At 38.9% G+C, this 20,295-nt stretch overlaps 1 protein-coding gene across 1 annotated transcript; it reads right to left on the bottom strand.

The window, feature by feature from the left end:
* Nucleotides 1-7: 7 nt before the first annotated feature.
* On the bottom strand, nucleotides 8-18,969 carry C5 (complement C5). Its single transcript, XM_009093572.4, has 41 exons — nucleotides 18,830-18,969; nucleotides 18,389-18,581; nucleotides 17,635-17,797; nucleotides 17,266-17,336; nucleotides 16,583-16,674; nucleotides 15,924-16,006; nucleotides 15,690-15,780; nucleotides 15,268-15,373; nucleotides 14,501-14,627; nucleotides 14,163-14,278; nucleotides 13,764-13,964; nucleotides 13,366-13,569; nucleotides 12,746-12,955; nucleotides 12,416-12,565; nucleotides 11,896-12,025; nucleotides 11,536-11,601; nucleotides 11,237-11,437; nucleotides 10,633-10,723; nucleotides 10,197-10,273; nucleotides 9,479-9,618; nucleotides 9,044-9,265; nucleotides 8,471-8,531; nucleotides 7,864-7,953; nucleotides 7,432-7,644; nucleotides 7,243-7,318; nucleotides 6,681-6,840; nucleotides 6,130-6,225; nucleotides 5,670-5,841; nucleotides 5,194-5,399; nucleotides 4,658-4,810; nucleotides 4,376-4,438; nucleotides 4,049-4,130; nucleotides 3,397-3,448; nucleotides 2,940-3,042; nucleotides 2,775-2,849; nucleotides 2,573-2,678; nucleotides 2,283-2,369; nucleotides 1,810-1,899; nucleotides 1,406-1,489; nucleotides 870-1,008; nucleotides 8-618 (listed from the first exon to the last, which is right to left on the bottom strand). Exons 1-41 carry the CDS (start codon nucleotides 18,892-18,894, stop codon nucleotides 489-491), a joined length of 5,037 nt encoding a protein of 1,678 aa, XP_009091820.3. The 5' UTR covers nucleotides 18,895-18,969; the 3' UTR covers nucleotides 8-488.
* Between the last annotated feature and the right edge of the window lie 1,326 nt (nucleotides 18,970-20,295).

The raw sequence follows: 20,295 nt of genomic DNA, 5'->3' as shown, positions 1-20,295 counted from the left end.
CAAATAATAAAGGGCACACATATATTTGAATTTTTTTTTTTCAACAAGAAAGCAGAGCATAAACCCAGCATGAGTAACTGTCAGGAATGGAAATGCAGGAATTCAAAAAAAGAATACAAAAAGGAAAAGCTAAGGAATGAAGTTTCTTTCAGAGAGCTTACAAAGTGGCTGCATATATTTATGTTCTGATAAGATTTGGGTTAAGTGACAAGACAGTGTTTTTCATGTTTGTTTTTGCAGTCAATCCAACTCTTTTGACTTCAAATGTCTTTGCACCCTTCTGTGTTATTCTCTCATCCAAGCTTACAAATCATATTTGAACACTACTCTGCTGTAACAACATTGCTATAAAATGCACACCAAGAGAATTTTTCATGATAACTATTAATGATTGTTCAGTCAAAAAGAATTAATAAAGAGGTGAGGATTTTTCTTCTTTTCAATGGGATTTGATCTGGATTTTTAATTTAAAAACTTGTCCCAGTGAATTAACAGCCACTGATGAGGAGATCTTCAGCAAAATCCTCCATTGTGTTCAGAAACTCTTGACAGGATGGACAGGCTGGATTTGAAGGCCACCACTCAATCCAAGTGCTGGAGTCCAAGGGGTACTGGAATCTAAGAAGAAAACACTAAATGATCATTTGCTGCTGAGATTTGGGAAGGGAAATGAAAGAGGAAAAACCATTACAATATGGAAGTGCTGGCTCTGTGTTCCTAATCCTGCTTTTAGTGTGCACATCTGATAGCACATTGTGTGACTGCTGGTTGAATACTTTCAAAATTCAATCAACTCTGTCCCTCACAAGAATTATTACATACAAATTCAAGATTAAATTTTTAGCATATCCTGGTGGTAAATGACTTACTTGAAACTGTAACCAATGGTTATCTTTAGAGCTTCTTTTCCCATGATCAAATACTGCTCTCCTGGGTTCAATTCAACTTCTGTGCAAGACTTCTTTTTAACAAAGGTTATTTCATTGTTTTTTTGAGCAAAAGCCTGCCCTGAAGTAAAACAAAACAAAACAAAACAAAAAATTATCAAGAATTGGACAATTACACAGAAAGAATTTCCATTAATTCATATATTAGAAAACACTAAAATGTTCTACAGAACTGCAAGCCAGGGGAATCACTTTGCCACTGTTCTATAACAGAAAAATTTAATTATATAAAACATGTCTCTTGTAAAAGATTTTTCAATTAAATCTGAATGGTAAATAAGCCTTGCGCACATTAAATAATTTAATTTTATAGTAAAGTTAAGGAAAAATGGGAGGCTTAAACTCCGAGGACAAAGGAATGAACATCAGCTTCAGTTCCACAGGCCCAACAGGTAAGACAGTGAGTGCCCAAGAACACTCCAACTCCTTTCTCCCAGGAGCAGAAACATGGAACTCACCCCTTTTATAGAGGTCCAGAAGATTTGCAGAATACTTCACAAAAAACCCCTCCTCACTGCGAGATAAGATGTTCACTTTATAAACTGCAGAAAGACACAAAGCAGAACCTGCTTATTCCTTGTTCCTGCCATGCATCCTGGATGTCTTAGAGAGGCTCAGAGGGAGAACTTTGTGTCCCTTTACAACGCTGATTTCTGGGAATGCACTGGGAAGTGCCACCCACGCCAGATCTGAGGGAAGCTGTGGGCAGAGCTCACCTTTCTCTGCATTACTCTGTGCCACTGGCAGCCACACTGAATTTCTAAGCACTGCAGCTGTAATTTGAACAAGATGTTGTGCAGCAGCAGCAGGCAGAGCAAAGAGCCACTGGAGAGCAGGGAAGGAGCAGTGGGAGCCCCCTTACCATAAGCAGTGTCCCCCTGGCAGGCAGCCTCTCTCCTGCTCTCAGCAGTCACCGACCCGCCGAGTCTCTCCTGGACTTTACCACACTCAGCTAGGAGGAGAAAGGGAAAGGCAGGGGTAAGAGAATGTCAGCACATGTCCCCAAAGAAAACATCCATTTCCATCACCCTGCATGGGAAAATTAACTGAGCAACACTGTAAGTATGGGATTGCATGATGGAACAGTGAATATTTAAAATACACCTCGAACACCAGACTTAATCCAGTCAGACTTCCATGATCACACTGCACATAGCTTTCAATTCCTTTTTAATGTAAAATTTGGAGGGGAAGCAGCTGTGCTCTTATGAGGACTTTTTCCTTATGTTCAGTGTGGCTTTGCTCAAAGCACTACACTGTGCTTTGAGCAAAGCCATACTGAACATAAGGGAAGCTACCAAGTAAAATGAAAAAACATCTTTAAATAAAGCTTACCTTCCATGCATTTGCATTCATCTCCTTCACACAATCTCACCAGTTTTTCATCTCCATAGGGGTTATAAAGTATGGTGCATCTTTTGTCTAGAAGATCCAGAAAGAAATAAAAAAAATACATGTAGAAAATCAAAGTCTAAGGTGTCAACACTGAAACATGACGAGGCAAAAGTCATCTGAGCTTCAAAGAAAATGGAGTAAAAAATCTGTTAAAGCTGGGAAAATGTAATTCTTTGGGGGGAGTACAGAGCTAAAAGGCAAACAAGGATGTGAAGAGCTGGAACACATACCTGGTGCATGATATTCATACACAGTGAAGGTGGCAGGGTTCAGCATTCCAACCCGGAAAAGCTCACTGATCCTGAAGCCAACACACAGGAACTTGTGAGCTGGCACCTGTTTGAGAGACACACAAATTAGGGAGCTCTAAAGGAGGCAGGAAGAATCCAAAGAGTAAAAGCAGTGCTTACAGTCAGGGAAGGGGTAACATACAGAGTCTATCTGCAGGAGAACGTGCCCATCTTTTATCTCATAATCTGCTATCAGCTGATCGACTCCACTCGCAAGCTGCAGGGCACAGAGAAAGATGAGGAGCAGTAAATATTACAGCTTTGTCACATCAAGCCAGTAAGGGAAAAGCCATTCTTGAATACTTGCAGTAGATAAATCCTCTGGATTGGCTTCCACTCCACTGACCAGCCCAATGTCCATCACAGCATGGGCAGAGCCCGACCGGGGCTCCCTGGCACTGGGCCTGTACCTGGATTAGAAGAGAGCCAGTATCAGTTAATTATGACTGAAATGAAACAGACCTGTTTGAATGTGATCCCAGAAAAACCTGAGGGAAACTCTGTCAACATTTAGGCCCCAGTAAACTCGTAATGAAGCAAAACAGTCCAGATGAATCCATTCAGATTTCTGCCAATACCATGCATGAAGAAGCTTTTAATGCTTATGTTCCAGGAGAGCCCAAATATAACCTGAACACTCCTTCCCACAGTGATCAGGACCTCTGGCTCTAATTCAGTTCACACACATACATAACAGTGAGGAAACAGAAAGAAAAGGTCAGGAGAGCTGATGGAATGATCAATAAAACCCCTCACTCACTTACTTTGCACAAGCCTCCAGGCGCCCCAGGGGTTCCCCCTCTCCTTTAATGCGACCTGTTCGTGGCAAGTGGAGCCAAAGAATTTCAGAACTCTCCAGAAGCTGCAGCCCAAAACTCTCACAAAGCCTTTTCACAGTTGGAAGGTAATTCTTTACATTGTTTTGGTGGCTGTTTTTATAGGAATTCATTATCTAGCCACAAACAAATGACATTTACCTCCTTGGTAATTCAGGTGAAATTACAGCTTTAAGGTTTAATGCAGTTTATTGTGTGTTTATATTGTTTAAACTCAGAATTTGGTTCTGACACCTGTTGTAATTGGACTAGAACTCTGAGTACTTTGGAGAACTCACTGTAACCTCTCCCACTTCCCATCCTCTTTCTTTCTTCTCATTTCCCCACCTGTAAAAACACTTCCATAAATTACTAAAAATGAACCTAACAGAAATAAAGTAAACACTAATTCTATTAACAAAAAGGCAGTAATTTCAAACAGAGCTAGAAAAGCTTTTAGCAATTTCTTTTCCAGTTTTGAAAGTGACAGAATTTATTTCTTTCTTAATAAAAAAACACTAATAAAAAACCCAGGATTTTTTCTTCTCCCTCCCTTGCACTGACCTGAGTAGCAACATTTAAAATTGTATTAACCCTTTACCATCATCTCTCTTGGGAACAATCTTCAGTTCAAAGTTACAGAACTCTTCAGAAGTACCCATGGTGTTATACACTGTCCTCACCTGCACACACACAGACAAATCAGACAAAACAGAAGCAGCATTAAACAATCCTGAAAACTGCATAAAACTGTAAAAACTCACACTGGGAAGAACAGAAACAAGTCTGGTTAATTGGTAATATAAAAATACCAGCAAAGCAGAGCCAACAAATTATCAGCATAGAAAGAAATGGAGAGTTCTTGAGCAAAACCACAGCATATTAAGAAAAGAGAAATTCCATCTAAAAAACCTGGTTGCATACTTACATTTACTGTAGCTATGCCAGTGCTGCTGCCAGTGCTTACAGACAGATCATCTTGGAGAGGTGCCTAAAGAATTGGTGAGGAACAAGAAGTTACACATTAATAATAAAGATTAGCAACAATTAGCAATAATTCAGGTCAGCTGATCTGCTTGTCTTGCTTACATTTCAAATACATAACAGCTTCTGTAAAAATATTATATTTAAATGAATATTCAAATATATTAAATTTATCAAGATGCTAAGAATTCTGCTTTCCCTTTTTAAAGCAGTATTATTCACTCACTGCCATAGTTCTTCCCACGAAATTGTCTTCAGTCAGTTTAAATAAGTTTAGGGGTCCACTGTTTTTGTAGGACACTTTAACATCCATGTCCAAATGCAGCCGTTTGACAAGAAGGGAATATTCAGTCAGGGCCTCAAGGGCATTGATAGTGTCCTGTCAGAAACCAATCATAAAGAATTAACTTCAGAGATTCTGTTTATAACATTTCAGTTTATTTTAATGAAGAGAAGTCAGATTTCCCAGAGACCAAGAAACTCATGCCAATGGAGCCACTTGATACTAATCCCATTCACAGGAGTCTGACGTTGGCAGTGTGGTCATTTAATTGAATTATACTCTTCAAATGCTGCTATCACAGAATCATGGAATGGTTTGGGTTGGAAGGGACCTTAAAGCCCCTCTCATTCCAGGGACACCTCCCACCAGACCAGGTTGCTCCAAGCACCATCCAACCTGGCCTGGAATTTCCAGGGATGGAAAAAAGTGTTTCATATTTTGGTACTTGAAGAATGAGGACAAAATATGTAAAAGCACACCTGAGTTGAATAAAATCCTCCCCCATATCTCTGTTCTTCAGAGAGCCATTTGATGATGGGCTTGGCATAGTCTCCATCCCCTCTTAGCAAAGCAGTGAGCAAGGCATAGGCTGTGGTTTCAACCATTTGTGCAGTGACAGAGCTGGGGGTTGCCTGGTCTTGTGATTTGAAAGCATCTTTCCAAAACCTGTAGATGGGAGGGTCACCTGCAGGAGGACAAAGAGGGCTCAGGTACAAGCCCAGCAGCAGCTCTGCTACACCAGGTGAGGCACTGCCCACCCAGGGCCAGGAGATGGGCAGGAGCTCACTCTGCACCTACCAGGGATAGAAACCCACCTCTCCTCGACTGAAACCTGATGTTTGCAAAGTGCTGAGTACAGACGTGCTGCTGATGGGGACAGGGCTGGCCAGGAGCAGTGGGGATGGGGCAGTACCTGTGACAAAGGCCTCTCTGCAGGGCAGAATGAATGCAGTACCTGTGACAAAGGCCTCTCTCTTCAGGGCAGAGAAGGCTGCCCGGGCCGTGCTGTGGTTGGGGTCCAGCAGGGCCAGCGCGTAGGTGGTGATGGCCATCGTGAAGGGGCTCTGGGCCAGCTGCACGTTCTGCACCAAATAATCCCCTGCTCTGCTCCTGGCATCGTGGATTTTCTGAAAACATGGACAGCTTACAGCTCACAGCCATCACACTGACCCTAAAGAAACACAGCTTCTCTGTCAGGACTGTGCAGGTAGAGAATGTCTTCTACAACAGTTTATAATGAATCCTGAAGTTCCTTGTGGTTCTTTTGCTGGCTTTGAAAGACAAAGACTAACAGAGCAAATAAATCTGTGAAATTAAAAAAAACTCTTGATTTTTTTGAAACAAATGTTAAAGAAAAAGGGAGGAAATTAGAAGCCCAGAACACGCCCGCTGGCAGAAATAAAAATAATGTTTACCTGAGTAGGACATATTTTCATTGACTTGTCAATTCCAATAATAGAAAATGCTGTGAGATACAAAGATTTTTCTTTAGCTTCTCGAGGTAATGTACCCTACAAAAACCAAATAATAAAATTAATGAAATATAAATAAAAATTAATTTAAATAAATAGAACTTCTCAGTGTTAAGTTGCGGAAACAAACAGAAATTCCTGTAAAAACTATAGCTTAGTTAAACCTGAAAATACATTGACTCTTTGGAAGGTAATAGCTCATTTATAAAAAATAATCCAAAATATACTAAGTTATTCACAAGCCAGGACTGTTAGATTATGAAATGAACCTAAACATTCCTTTTCTGAATATTAAGAAGTGGCAAGCAGCTACTTTTTGTGGGAAAACAGAAATTTCTGCAAGATTGTGCTAGGCTTTAAATGAATTTAGAATAAAGAGAAAAGTTGTCTTGAACGGGTGTTTTGATGAATTATAGCCTAAAATATAAAACACTTTATTTCCTGGTGCCTTCAGCTTTTACTGCCTAAGCACAGAAAAGGTTTGGGTTTCATACCTGCAGTTTCACTGGTTGGTAGTTTGAAAATTCATTGAATGACCCATCTGACATCTGACAGTTGTCAATCAGCCACAGAAGGGAATCACAAACAGCCATTTGATCAAGATCAATGTATTGATTCACTTGCCCAAGGATCCTTAAAGCAAAAGCTGTCAACCTGCCAAGGGAAGCCAAGAGATCCTGCTTGTTTAGATTGGCAGGTACTGCAGAGGGCACACACAAACTTACTCTGCTTAGGATTCTGTAGCCTGCACACTCCCATGGTTCAAAGGGATAATGAAGGTTAATTTTAAATTTAACCTAACAAATGGGCAATAACTACTGAAATAATTTTAAACCAGGATCAATTCCCATGTTTCAGGGTAAGAACTCATTCCATCCCAAAGCCATCTTGGTTTTTGTGGTGTGAATTATGGACACAAAGAAAAGGTTTGGCAAGTGAAACCAAGGTATTATTCAGAGTTGTAAGCACTGCTTAAATCTACCATCACACTCTTGTCTGGTGCTTACTGAAGATATGAAATTAGGCTTTTTCCAGCCCAAACCCCTTTCAGCTCACCATGTGCTAGCTTGCTCATTCTTCCACATGCTGTAGGAGCTGTCAGCATTCCTGAAGGACGAGATGCTCACGATTCCTGAGGGATACACCAGGCACAAGGAAAGTTATGAGAATCATATTTACTCCCTCAGATGTATCACCCTTCTCACTCTACAACCCTGAAGCAAGAGAAGCAGCAGATTTTTCTACCTTCTTTCATCTTCCTCCTCATCTGGGTCCTGGAGCTCAGGGTCTGAGGGCCCAGTAGATGCCAATTGTCCGACTCCTCCAGGTAGCGGAACACGTAGAACACTGGGGCAATGCTCATCAGCTCTGCCTCTGCACTGCCCCTGGGCAGGCTGCTCAGCACCTGCAGGCCCCTGGGGCTCAGCACTGTGCCAATCACTTCACCCAGAAGATGTCCTGTGCAAGGGAAAGCCCCAAAACTGATTGAAACATCAGGTGGTGAAAGCGCATCCAAGGGCAGAATCCGTGAGCAATCATTCTTTGGGAAGTGTCTGAATTTCTACACTTGAGGGGGCTTGCAAAGCCTTCTCTCCAAAGAAAAAGAATAAATCAGATGAATTTAATACAAAATAGGAGGAAAGATACATATGCAGGGCATGAAAAGTTTCTATTTACCTTTTACACTGACACTTCTGTCAATTTGTGTTTTAGGGACCAGATTTTGTGGGACTTTGTATCGAAATTCTTGTCGTCTCTTGATTGAACCTGAAATTGAAGATATACATATATATATATATATAAAATAGTGCACAATCGAAATCAACAAATGATTCAGCTGTAATTGACAGATTGAAGGTTACAACTGAGAATTCAGCGACCAAATCTTAAAAACCAGGAATATTCCCAAATGCACAGGCAAACAACATCAAGCTTTGAAAAGGAACAGGTGAAAACTCTTTCTCTTTCTTTTGTTACCAAAAAAAAAAATCCTGATCTGGACCTAAACTTTGTGGTTTCTTTGGTTAAATGAGAACATATTCTATTCCCAATAATAAAGCTGAGGAAAGCTTACAACCATATCACACTAAAAGGTACATCTGAAGATTCCTTTAAGAAATTAATCCAACTTCTCTTAAGCCAAGGCAGGAAATCCTTGGGAAAGGACATATTTACAATATCTCAGGAAGGAGAAACTCCAAGTTTTTCACATTATGAGAAACTTGATTATCAAGAATCAAGACCAGGAAAAAATAACACAAAGACACATCATCAATTTTCTTACCATAAACACCCTGTGGATCCAATGTGAAACCTGCATGGAGTTCTTTCTTAATGCCTTCTGGCTGGGATCATTATGAATAAAGAGGTAGAAAATGAAAATATTTTTGTTTAATCAAATGTATCAGCTGAAACAATACACTAAACCCACAGTATTTTTGCCTTATTTTTCTGTAGTTTGACCTAACTGTTGTACAGCTCTTCCACATGAATTTTAGTGTTCTAGCTCACAAAATTCTTGAGAAAATTTAACAAAAGATTAAAGTTAAAGCTTAGGAAAGGAAAAGATCGTGTTTCAGTGAAAATCCAAACCAAACAACTTAGAATCAAGTATTCTCCTTTGCTTACAAAGTTCTAATCTATTGTTTTAATACACGTAATCTTTCAGTTCTTATAGTCAAGGTTTAAAAATGAGTGTGCTCAAATACTCAGCCATTTCTTTTTCCACTGCACACACCTCAGTGAATTCGAGAACATTGTGTGATATTAAAATAAAGCAAAATTTCTATATTGACTCAACTGAACCCAATTTGAAATTCAAAAATGCTAAAAAAAGATTGGAGATTTTTTTCCTTACCACGACACGTAAAGTTTTAACTACAATTTCACTGTTCCTGGGGGTCAGCAATGTGAAGTTGACAGTGTGAAGACCCAATTCCAGCGGGAGGATCAGGAATGTGACTGCTGAGGAGGAGCCAGCATCCAGATTCTTCAATTTACAGCTCCTCATCCCCGACCCAGCACTTGCAGAATCTCCAAAGGTACAGACTCCATTTCCAGCTGCTATTTTAACACAGAACTGAAAGGTGGAGAGATTTTAATGTTTCATTTCCATGGCAGGTACGACACCAGAGAAATATCAAATTCTGTTACTGTAATGCCACTTCTCTGTTTCTGCTTAAGGACTGAAGAAATCCCATCCAAGGATCTGTTTATCCTGGATACTCCCAGGAAAAATGTTTTTTTCGTTTATTATGTCAACCCTTCCACAGGACTCATTAACAAAAATTACCTTAATTGCAGAGGCTTTATGGTTATAAACGGATCCTTTTAACTCGATTTGCTCCCCTCGTACCACGGAATAAGGAACATAAATGCTCAGGAAAATATCCTTCACAACTTGGATTTCCAAAGGTGCAGCAACACAAATACCTGAGAGAATCAAAAACATGAAAGCAGAGTGTCTCATCCACCCTTCTGATAAACAAGTTTGAAAAGGTCTTGACATACTTTGGTGATGGTTTACGATTTTTCAGTGTGTACTTTGAACAGTCCAAACTTAAAAGTTCCCAGGTTTTTGTTTCCTGATCCAAGGTGTTCTCACCACTCCTCACACCCCAGCTGACCTGAACCACATCCAGGTTCTTCGGGTTTCTTCTTCCCAAAGAAATTCTCTGCTTGGATTACCAAATCTCTTAGAAAATCTCAGGTCCCTGCCCTCCAGGTAGCAGGACAATGTAAAGTTTTCCAGGGAAGAGTTACTCAATACTTTTTCTTCTTCTTACTCTCAATGAACTACTGTCACACACAAGACAGGCTCTGTTTTCCCAGCCCCTGACACTGACATGACATGAAGTGATTTACTTTCCTTGAAATACATATTTTTGTTTTCTTTCCCTGTCTAGCAAGCAGACAATGAACATTTAAGAACATGAGTGTCAAAATCATTGAGAGGGTCTACAAAGCTTCCTGATTCTTCAGCTGCAAGCTAGCTGGGTTGCAGGACCTACCTTTATTTGAAATGCCAACACCTTGCACTTCCCAGGTGGTCAGTGAGTCAGGCAAGGTGACAGACAGAGTCTTGGACCTGTGTTAAAAACATTTTTACATTTATCCATCACCAATCACCATCTGTTAACAGCACAGCTCATCACCAGCAATACTCTAAGAGAGAAGTTCTGAGCCAGAACACAGCAATTCTGGATTTTCTTTTGAATAAACTTGGTTTAACTGATTTCACAGAGGCTGGTACTTAGCAAAGGTCCAAAGTGAAAGGAAAAGTGGCTCAACAATCTGGGCAGCACACAGCACACGGAGAGGAACATGGCAGGAATAGTTTGTTTGGATAAGACTCCATTTCAACACATCTCAGGTACAACTAAGTTACCCAGTTTACCTCAGTTTCACCACTTCTTTTCTATAAAGTTGATTTGAGAAAAGCAGTACCTTGAAGAAACTTGGTGAACTTCCCATAACCAGCTTTCAGGGAAGTAGCTACGAACTTGTGCCTCATCCAGTTCCAAGAGAGCCTCAAAATCTGAAGAACATAAATAAATCAAGTAAAAAAGCCTTGATACAAGAAAAAAGGTATCTAAATACCCTCAGTCAAAAATCCGCGTTCATCCCACCTCATCCATTTACACATGAGAATACCTGTCCAATATCCTGACAGATCACCTTGTTAACAAGCAATTAGAGGGAGAGAATGGAATACAAGGAATTTAACCCTCCCACAGATCTTTCCTGAGGTGTTACTCACTGGTTGTCTCGGGCCTGGGCAAAGGATTCAAATTTGGCATTCAAGTTTACTCTTACTAGTCTCTGATTGCTGTTCTGCATGTTCTAAATGTGGGTGAACAGAACAGAGAGCTGAAGACAATAAAGAACTGCTCTCCTGCCCTCCTCAGGGATATTTAACCAAAGCTTTGGGAGACTGGTCAAATTCTGTCTGGAACAGCCCTGACAGGTACCAGGGAGGGGTTAATAGATTCCATCACCTCTCCATCCCCCTGCTCTTCTGGAGCAGGACACCCAGAGCTCTCATACTCACGCATTCTGGCCAATATCAGGAGCTTGTTTGGCTCTTCCAGCCGCAGCTTGTTGGCAAATTCACAGCAATCTGTGAATGCAGAAATGCACCTCTGGCTCCTCCTTGAGCTCTGAATTCTCTCCCTGCAGGTCATAGAGACTGGATAAGCTTTTACTCCAGCCATGCAGCACTGCCGGGCTTCTGGGTCTCGGTATTTGGCCACTGAAATAAAAATAAAACAATTTGCTTCCTTGAGATGAAGTTTTTATTTCCAAATGGATTTTTAAAAATAATGATGTACATAGAAATATTTGTCACACCTTCTCTGAGTATCTTTTCCCTGAAGTCAGACCGTTTGGTTCGTAACACTTCATTGCAAGGTTCACCTGTCCAGAAAAATAAAAAAGTACCCATAGCATGAACTTTTCTTGTAATAGCATTGTCCTCTTAAAAATAACTCCACAAGATCACATTCCAAATGCATGAAACTTTTTTATGTTTGCTGTTTTAACTACATAGAGGTATTTTAATTTTGATTACAGTAACTGTTCCACAAGATGTTTCTCCCCCTCAAAAATCATCAGTATATGCATCCCCTTGAGTTCCAAGACAATAACAGAGAATGACAATGGAACATTTCAGAAAATGCCCAGTTCCATGCCTGGACCACAGGGATGTACCTGCTTCCTCTGAGTCATCGGCATTTGCATTAGTGAGGAAGGTGAGCCCGGCCATCCTGAACACAGCAATGTTGTTCTGTCCTCCCCCAGCCCCACAGCCAAGGTCACTCTTCTCCAGCTGCAGCATGATCTGAGGAGAAACACACGTGCCATGCTACCAGGAGGTCTTCAGAACACAGCCTGGAAAGGCTCTTTGTGAAACCAAGGAGATCATACTCTCCGTGGCTCATTCAGCAAGGAATTCTCCACTGCAACCTGGCTTTGGCCAGGTCTGTGGAGTTCTGAGGAGAGAGTTCAGATCTGCTTTTAAAAGCACAATTTACGGCTACTGGAATTCAAAAGATTGTAAACTAGTTCTTTTAATAATTTTGAACTGTAGATTCAAACAAACAACCTTCACTCAGCCTTGAACTGCTCTTCTGCCCATTTTCAGGCTGGCTGAATACACAACACAGATCAGTTGTTGAATGTGAAGTGAAACAAAGAGCACCTGGATTTTCTTTTTTGGCTGCTACCTCACCTTTTCCATTGCCCTCTTCCTTCTTCCTGTGACTCCATATATTGCCTTGTCAATAGATGACAAAGCAACATAGGAATTGTGCTGGGTTTTCATGGTGAGTGATACAACCTCTGCTGGTTTCAGTGTCTCTTTGCTTGACTGCAGCTTAATCTATAAATGGAAAACAAAGATTGGTAATTTTGAAAGCACATTGTTCTGAAATCAATCCAGCTGATGGCAGACACTTACTACAATAATTTTAGTGTTAAAGAACTTGTGTAAGTCCAAGATAAAATCTGACCATAAAACAAATGCACACCCACAAATTTCAGTGCCTGTTTTGCTACTCACATCAAGGCTATTCCCACATTTCTGTTCCACATTCAGCCAAACTGAATCAGCCACTAACTCTGCAGCTCCTTCTCCCATGACTATGTAGTAAACAATGAGACGTGCTGAAGGAACCATCTCTTGGGTTATCTGTAAAGTTAGATGGTCATATTCCAAATCCTTAATTCTCTCCTGAGTTCCAAAGCTCACTGTCTTCCCTTTTGATGTGATCTATAGTTTAAAAAAACGATGGAGAAGAAAAAAGTCACATTTTATATTCAGTCTATTTTTCACATGTAATAATTATTGGAATTTATATCTTCCCCTAAAAAGAAGTGCTGTCTCTGCACTTCTTTCCCTTCATCTATATTTCACCTTCTGAAATAGCTCTTGAGACCAACACTACTTGTCCTCAATCCCAGTCAAGGTCAGATAAGAATTTTTTAAAAAATAGACCATATAAATATAAAATTTTAGCATGAGACTTATGTTTTTCCTATAAAGCTGACAGATTGTATCTGAAAGGAAGCAGTTGCCTGAGCTGCACATATTCTATGCTGAGGATAGTTCTTGATTGCTGAGGTTTTTCATCCATATTAAATTACAATTCAATATTTTATGCAGAAACATCTGTTACTCACCAAATAGCTGTAGTGATGTATTTTATCAATGTAGTGACTTCGGGGATATACATTAATATTTATTACATCCCCCACTTCCACAGTTTTGTGGTTTGAAGCCCAGTCAATATAGAGATAACTCTGACTTGGGGATGAATAAGCTTTTGCTTCATAGCTTTTACTGGCTTGGTTTTCATCTGAAAGATGTGGATCTGCAGTTTTCACCTGGAAAGATAATGAAATGTCTGAATAGGCTGAGAACAGAATTATACCTAAGCAAACAAGCAATGACAATACTAAAATCATGCTGCAATATGTTGTTCAGAGGGATTAATAAAAGAGAAGCCAGCTCAAGACCTTACCCTCAAAGAAATAATTGCACCCTTGAAGAAATGATTTAATGGAACAATTTCACTCACTTGAAACTCCAACATTTTGCTGTTTGGTGGGATATTAACAACAAACAAAGCCGTTCCATCACTGGTGCTTGTTTTTCTTCTCCCAGATTCTGAACCCTCTGATATCAACTGAGTCTCAGCCATTTGCTCATTTAAGGATTTGGCAGTGACAGTTACAGGGATATTCCCAACAAAGTCATCCATGGTGTCTTTCACCTGCACCTGTTCACCAGGACAAAGAAATGGTGACATTTATCAGGAAGAGTCTTCCAAGCTGCTCAGCTGCTTCCACAACAGGGAGTCAAAAAATGAAATGAAAGTGGGTTTATCAGCCATAGAGTGATAGAGATGGAAAATGACAAGGCTTGTGCATGATGGGGTTTATGTCCAATGTGCAACCCCCTGCTCCTGGGAACTGACCTTGATGAAAAAGGGAAGTCCAGGCTTCACAAAGAGAGGAGTGGCAATCAAACTCAGCTTGTAAGGAGAGACAGCAAACCTGACTCCAGTGAACTCCACCTCTTCACTGAGGCCACCTGACAAAACACAGCACCCGTGGAACAAATAGCCAAAAATAAGTTTAATCCCTAACCATTTCTACAGTGAGAATGGGCTGTTCTTTCTCACAAGTTTTTGGAAGAAGAACTGAGTATTAAAGAAAGTCTGATATTATGAAAGTCAGCCTTACAATTTTCTTTTCTAGCCCTGTTCACATTTGCAGAAGTGTTAAGAAAAATTTCAATTAAAGAGTGACTTACCCATGGACTCCAATACTGATGCCACAATATATAAATATGAGCCATCCAGTGCTTCCAGACTGTCAAAGCCTATAGAACTTGCTGCTCTCTTGCTGTTAAAATTGATCTTAGCAACTCCATTTTCAATCTGGAAATGAAATAGAAATTATCACTTGATAGTCAATAATTTAGAAATAATACAAAGACTATATGTAGATTCAGTGTGTTTCTGTTCATTGTCTATTTTCAGAGGAAATCAAAGGGTGGAGATATTCAAATAAAGAATTTTTTTATTCCCTAAAATTACTTTAAATTAATCAGCCAATGGCACATATTGCAAAGTTTGTGTGCAGGCTCAGCAAGAGGTGGGGATAACACAGAGACATCTTCAATAAATGAGGGAAGGGGACAATTAGTGTAGAACAGAGTCCCCAGAATACATCAATATCATTTTGATCTGCTTGTCTCCATTTGATTTCAGTTATTCTGTAATAGATAGCATTGAAGTTATTTCATATAAATTTTAATCACACAGTTTGGCCCAGAGAGTAATTACAGCAGATTGAAATGCCACTGTCTCAGATGCTGCCCCTGAATTTCATTTCCAAGTGCATTTCTCTGCCCCTGATGACAACCTTACACAGGAGAAGTCCACACTGGGGAGCTGTGGATGCAAATTACAACTTGAGGCCCATTCTCACCAAATTTAATGGAAAAACTTCAGTGGGATTGGATCAGTCCTGAGTTATGCATGTGAATTCTACACAAACTTGATTTGCTGCTCTTACCCTCGTTACTTGCATTGCCTGAGGCATCATTCTTTTCTCACTTTCTTCAATTATTCCAAAACGAAGAAAAACATCAGCACTGGGAAGCTTTTTGTTGGAAAAATAGCTGAGAATAAAACAATATAAATGCTTTTAAGATTACTTTAATGGCTGCAACAAAGCATTTGTTTTTGAAGAAGAGTAATTGCCTAGGCAAGAGATGGAAAACAAATGTCTGTATTTTAAACACTTCTGTTGAAAAATCATCACTTTGACAGAATTTTAAGAAGGTTCTCTTAGATTTCCTACACAGCAGAAATGATTCTGATGAATGAGCTTCTTGAGGAAAGCAAAGAGGAAAAGTCTGGACTCAGGAGAATCATTCCTCAGGTAAAAGAAGGGGAGATAAAAAATATTCAGGATTCCAAGGCCAATTTCCTCACCTAGCTTTCACAACAATCCTGAAGTTCTCGAATTTATCAGAACTAATGAAGTTACTCTCTGGCTCGATGGTGATGGAAAAGCTTGGCATTGCTGCAAATTGAGTGGAAAAAAGGTCACTTGGGGGTGTTTTAGCCATGAAGGTGCTGAGCCACTGAACAAATCATGACAATTTCAAGGGGTTTGAGTTCCTGAAAACACTAAAAATGAAGGTTCACAGCATGGGCACACCTTACCATATTCCTTAACTTCAAATTTTGCCACAGCTGAGGTCGCAAAATCCTTCTTGTACTTGGCTTTAATCTTCCAAATTCCATACCTATGAAATATCAACAATCAAACAGGGTTTAAGATGAAAATTAATGATAATAATGGTAATAATTTCTAAGAGAGGAAAATCCTGCACCAGATTTTTGCAGGTCTCCAAGGCCTCCTTTGAGCAGATTCTCCTGGACACATCACTCTTTATTTGACACTTACTTTTAAGCACTGAAATCATTATAAACCAGTTTCTCAAGCCCCTGCTACCATCCTTCTGCCATCTCAGCAATGCTTCAGCACCCTCTCAAGACTAAAAGGAGAACTGAAGAGAATTTTTTTTTTAAATGCTGCTGTTCCTGGGAAAATGCTGGTAATTTGTATGAAACACATATGAAATATGAATACCCCACGTCTTTGTCACTGTTTATAGCTCTAGAGTAGAAAGCTTTAATTGTCATTAATGTTCTCTTTTAATTGAGCTTGAAAAACTTTATATCATGACTCCACCCTATGTGAAATGTTAGAAATCTCCAAGTTTCAAGTCATGCCCTCCATGCAAAACCACTCTATGACAGCCACTATAAAAATGCATTAAAATGTTAATAATTCACCAAAAAACATTAAATAAATCTACTTAGGATTAGGTGGGATCTTGAAGTCAGGAAAAGAAACTATTCCAGTAAAATCTTTTTCTTCCAGAATATCCACTTCTACTCCTTCAGGATCCTTGAAACAAGGGGACAGAACGAGCAGTTAGAGATTGTTCTATTAAAAGGGGAATCTTCATCCTTCAGAGGGGATTTCAGAGGCAGCCTGGCCATAACATATTTTTCTTAAGAGCTTCAAAGCATAAACCCACAAATATTTATAGAAAAACTCAGACTGAAATTCTGATAAAACATTTTACTCTAGTTCCACCAAGTAAAAGCCATGCTTAAAAGAGCAAAAAAAATTACTGTAATAACAATCCAATTGTTAAAGGCTAAAAATATGGTAGACACTGATTATTTTTATATCTTAAATGAAACAAACAGTATAAACCCCATACATTATTAAAGTTCCCTCAAAAATCCTTTGTCCAGATATTAAAGATAATTTTTTTTTCCTATTCTGGAACAGCTTCAGATCTGGGACTTGAAAACCTCTATCCAACTCTGCAAAGTCAATTTTAAATCTTTTAAAAGATGTCTGGCTACCTGCAAAAACATCTAAGAGTTTTATTAAACATTGACTGCAATACTGATTTCCCATCTCCCTACCTACCTTTATTTGGTATTAGAGCTACAAAATATTAATATTAAATTCAATACAACTCACCACAAAAGTTAGCACAGTCTCTCTCCCAGCTGGCTGCAGTTCTTCATCCAGAGAGTAAACTCTGACTTTCACTGTAAGAAATACAGCAATAAATCTCAAAATCAAAGCAACCAAACAATTTACTGATATTTTTAACAAACTCCCAGGAATACCTTTCACTCCTTGTGCCACAAATTATTAATTTAGGGTGAAGAGGGCAGGGAGAAGTGATTAACTTTTCCAGTATGATCAAATAATTCAAAGCATTGTTCTGCTGATAAAAAAATTAGCACAACCAAGAGCTTAAAGAACAATTAAATCCTAATTCCTTGGCAGAGTCAGCAGACTTTTAAAATTAAATACCAGCCAGGAGAAATAAGCATTATTTACCTGACTGATCAGGAGTATAAATTGGTTTGTCTGTATGAATGAAAAGAAACCCATTCTCATAGGAAACTGGAATTTTTTTAAATCTTGTAAAATGTGGAGAAACAGCTTCCAAATACAAATACTTGTCTGAAGTATCTGTTCTTGGTAAATCTGCTGGTTGAACCTGGGGAAGATGAAATAAAGGTCTTTGAAGATTATTAAAATGTTTTTCAGGCATTTTTCCTGCAGTATTTTTTGATGCAAAAAGTATCTGAAAAGCAATTACCACCCTGTGGTTGAGTTTCATTAAATGAAAATACCAACACTCACATGGATTTATTCTTGCTTACATGGTAGAGGATGGTTTGGAGTATTAAGCTAAGGATATTCTGAAATTTTGCATTTTATTTATGGCCAGAACTAAACTAAAGCAAAGTTCAAAGCCCAGCAATGAGGTTACAACAGTAGAAATTATCAGATTTCCATTTATGCAGATGATGAGTCCTGGCCACAACAAAGCTGCTGCTGTGGTTGGTATTTTGATTTGATTCTTTCTATTTTTAAAGTTATGCAATGTTTCTAAACAGTTTGATTCTGTGTTTAACCTCAGTGTTGTTACACTGATTTTATTCAGCATAATTCCATTTCAGACCAAAAATAGGGGCATTAGCCTTCCCTGCCCGGTTTAGACAACTGAAAACTTACTGAAACTTCATCTTTTTTTAAGACAAAATGTGCTAATAAAAAGGATGCAAGAAAGGTCTGAATTCCTTACTGTTAGAGTGGCAGCATCTTGGAATTTGTTGGCTGGGGTTAAGGAGATCCGAGCAGAGGAATACACAACGAGCTTATCTGGGAAGCTTTTCAGGGCAACGCTGACTGCAAATCCCTCCTGGTAACCAAAAGCCTGAACTACAATTTTCTCAGAGGCCCCAGCTCGGAAGATCTTTGGTGCTGTAAGGACATATCTGTACATGGAATATAAAACAAGAACAGATTGCTTTCTCATCTTTGAGATTTCTTTCTTTCAGAATTCAGGGACATGCACAGCGTTAAAGCAAAGAGGATAATCGGGTTATTGTGAGACAATAATTAAAATCCTCTTTGGATAGTGCCCTTTGTATTGGCTCTGGTCAAATTCTGGATTGATTTACCCAGAAGAGAGGACAGCAATCAAGGAGCATTTCCAGTACATTTTATATTTGCTTTTACTTACGTTTTCTCTTGGCTAAAAGTCGTTCCAGAGAATAGCAAAACAATAAAAGATATTAAAATAGTCATTGTGTCTGGGACAAGAGCAAAGCATGGATGTTAATGAGGGTGGGTCAAACAGCCTCTGCTGTGGGTGAGCAGAAATGCCAGCACCTTTCACTCACAGTTAATAATTAATGGCAGATCATTCTTCACTAAGAATTAGTAAAGAATTTTTACTAAATTTTACTAAACCATTATTGCCACTTCCTGGGGATGCCAGACCTGCTAAACTTTGTGATTTTAAATTTAGGATTTCAATTTTTAATATGTTCACAGCAATCTTTGTCCTCATTTTCCTTCTGACAACTACATAATAAAATAATTTTCAGAGGTAGAAAAAACCCCAACAAACAAAAATATAGATTCAGTTTGTCCTTAGTAATTTTTTTTTAAATTAAAGTGAATTTAAATTTGTGTCTGAAGCAAAAAAGCATTTGAGTTATATTAAACCACGTGTGGATGTGTTTGGACCAGCATTATTTTTTGGTTTTTTGAAATAACTTTTCCCTTCAAATTTCTTTTAGCCATTGCATTCTAGATTGTGCCAACTTTCTGACAATTCCATTACAAATAAAACCTGCAATACGGAAATATTAGGGCACAATATACCAACATGCACTATTTTAAACAGCATTCTGCAAAAAAAAATCTGAAAAAAATTGCAAAAAAGCTTTACATAGCCATTGAGGACAAAACCTTTGCAGGCCTGGTATCTGGGATAGCACCTCAACAAATGGGTTTATGTAAAGTTCAATAAAGTTGTGCAAGAATGCTGAAGTTTAAACAAATATCACAGTCAGCCTTTACGGGAAAAGCGTTTACAAAACTGTTTCTGATCAATATAAAGTGAAATTACAGTGAGGTCAGGTTCTCACCAAATGTAAGGAACTAGAAGAGAAGCAATAATTGAATAAAAGCTTATAAAATGCAGGATGTTTAATGTTATTGAAATGAGTGGGCAACAAATGTATTATTAAATAGCAATGGGGTGGTATGTAAATGAAAAGGCAAATAGTGAAGGACACTGGGAAATGCTTTAAAAGTAACCTGAAATAGTGTTTTTTAAATCTAATTATGCTCCTTTTCTACATTTTTCAGACACACAACCTACTGGTTTTTCAGCCCTGTATTTCACACATACTTACAGAGATGCTGAACAGTCCAAGTATTATAAAGAGATTTATTTACACGCCTCTGTGAAAATGACTGGGATTTAGACCTGACACGCAGAGTTTATAGCTGTAAATAAACTGTGTATTTCCAAAAAATCCCATTTATATGCAATTTTGTGGTGAGATGCCAACGTGACACACACATAGAGCGTAAGGAAAAAACACCTATCAGCAGAGCAGGTTTTATTGTTTATACAGCGGCTCGGGTTTGAAATAAACCAAAACCCCTCGAGGTTGTATTGTTTATACAGCGATT

Source organism: Serinus canaria, chromosome 17, assembly GCF_022539315.1.
Source record: "Serinus canaria isolate serCan28SL12 chromosome 17, serCan2020, whole genome shotgun sequence".
Lineage (NCBI taxonomy): Eukaryota > Metazoa > Chordata > Aves > Passeriformes > Fringillidae > Serinus > Serinus canaria.
The sequence above is the reverse complement of the archived record's forward strand: the minus strand, read 5'-3'. Positions and strand labels throughout refer to the sequence as shown.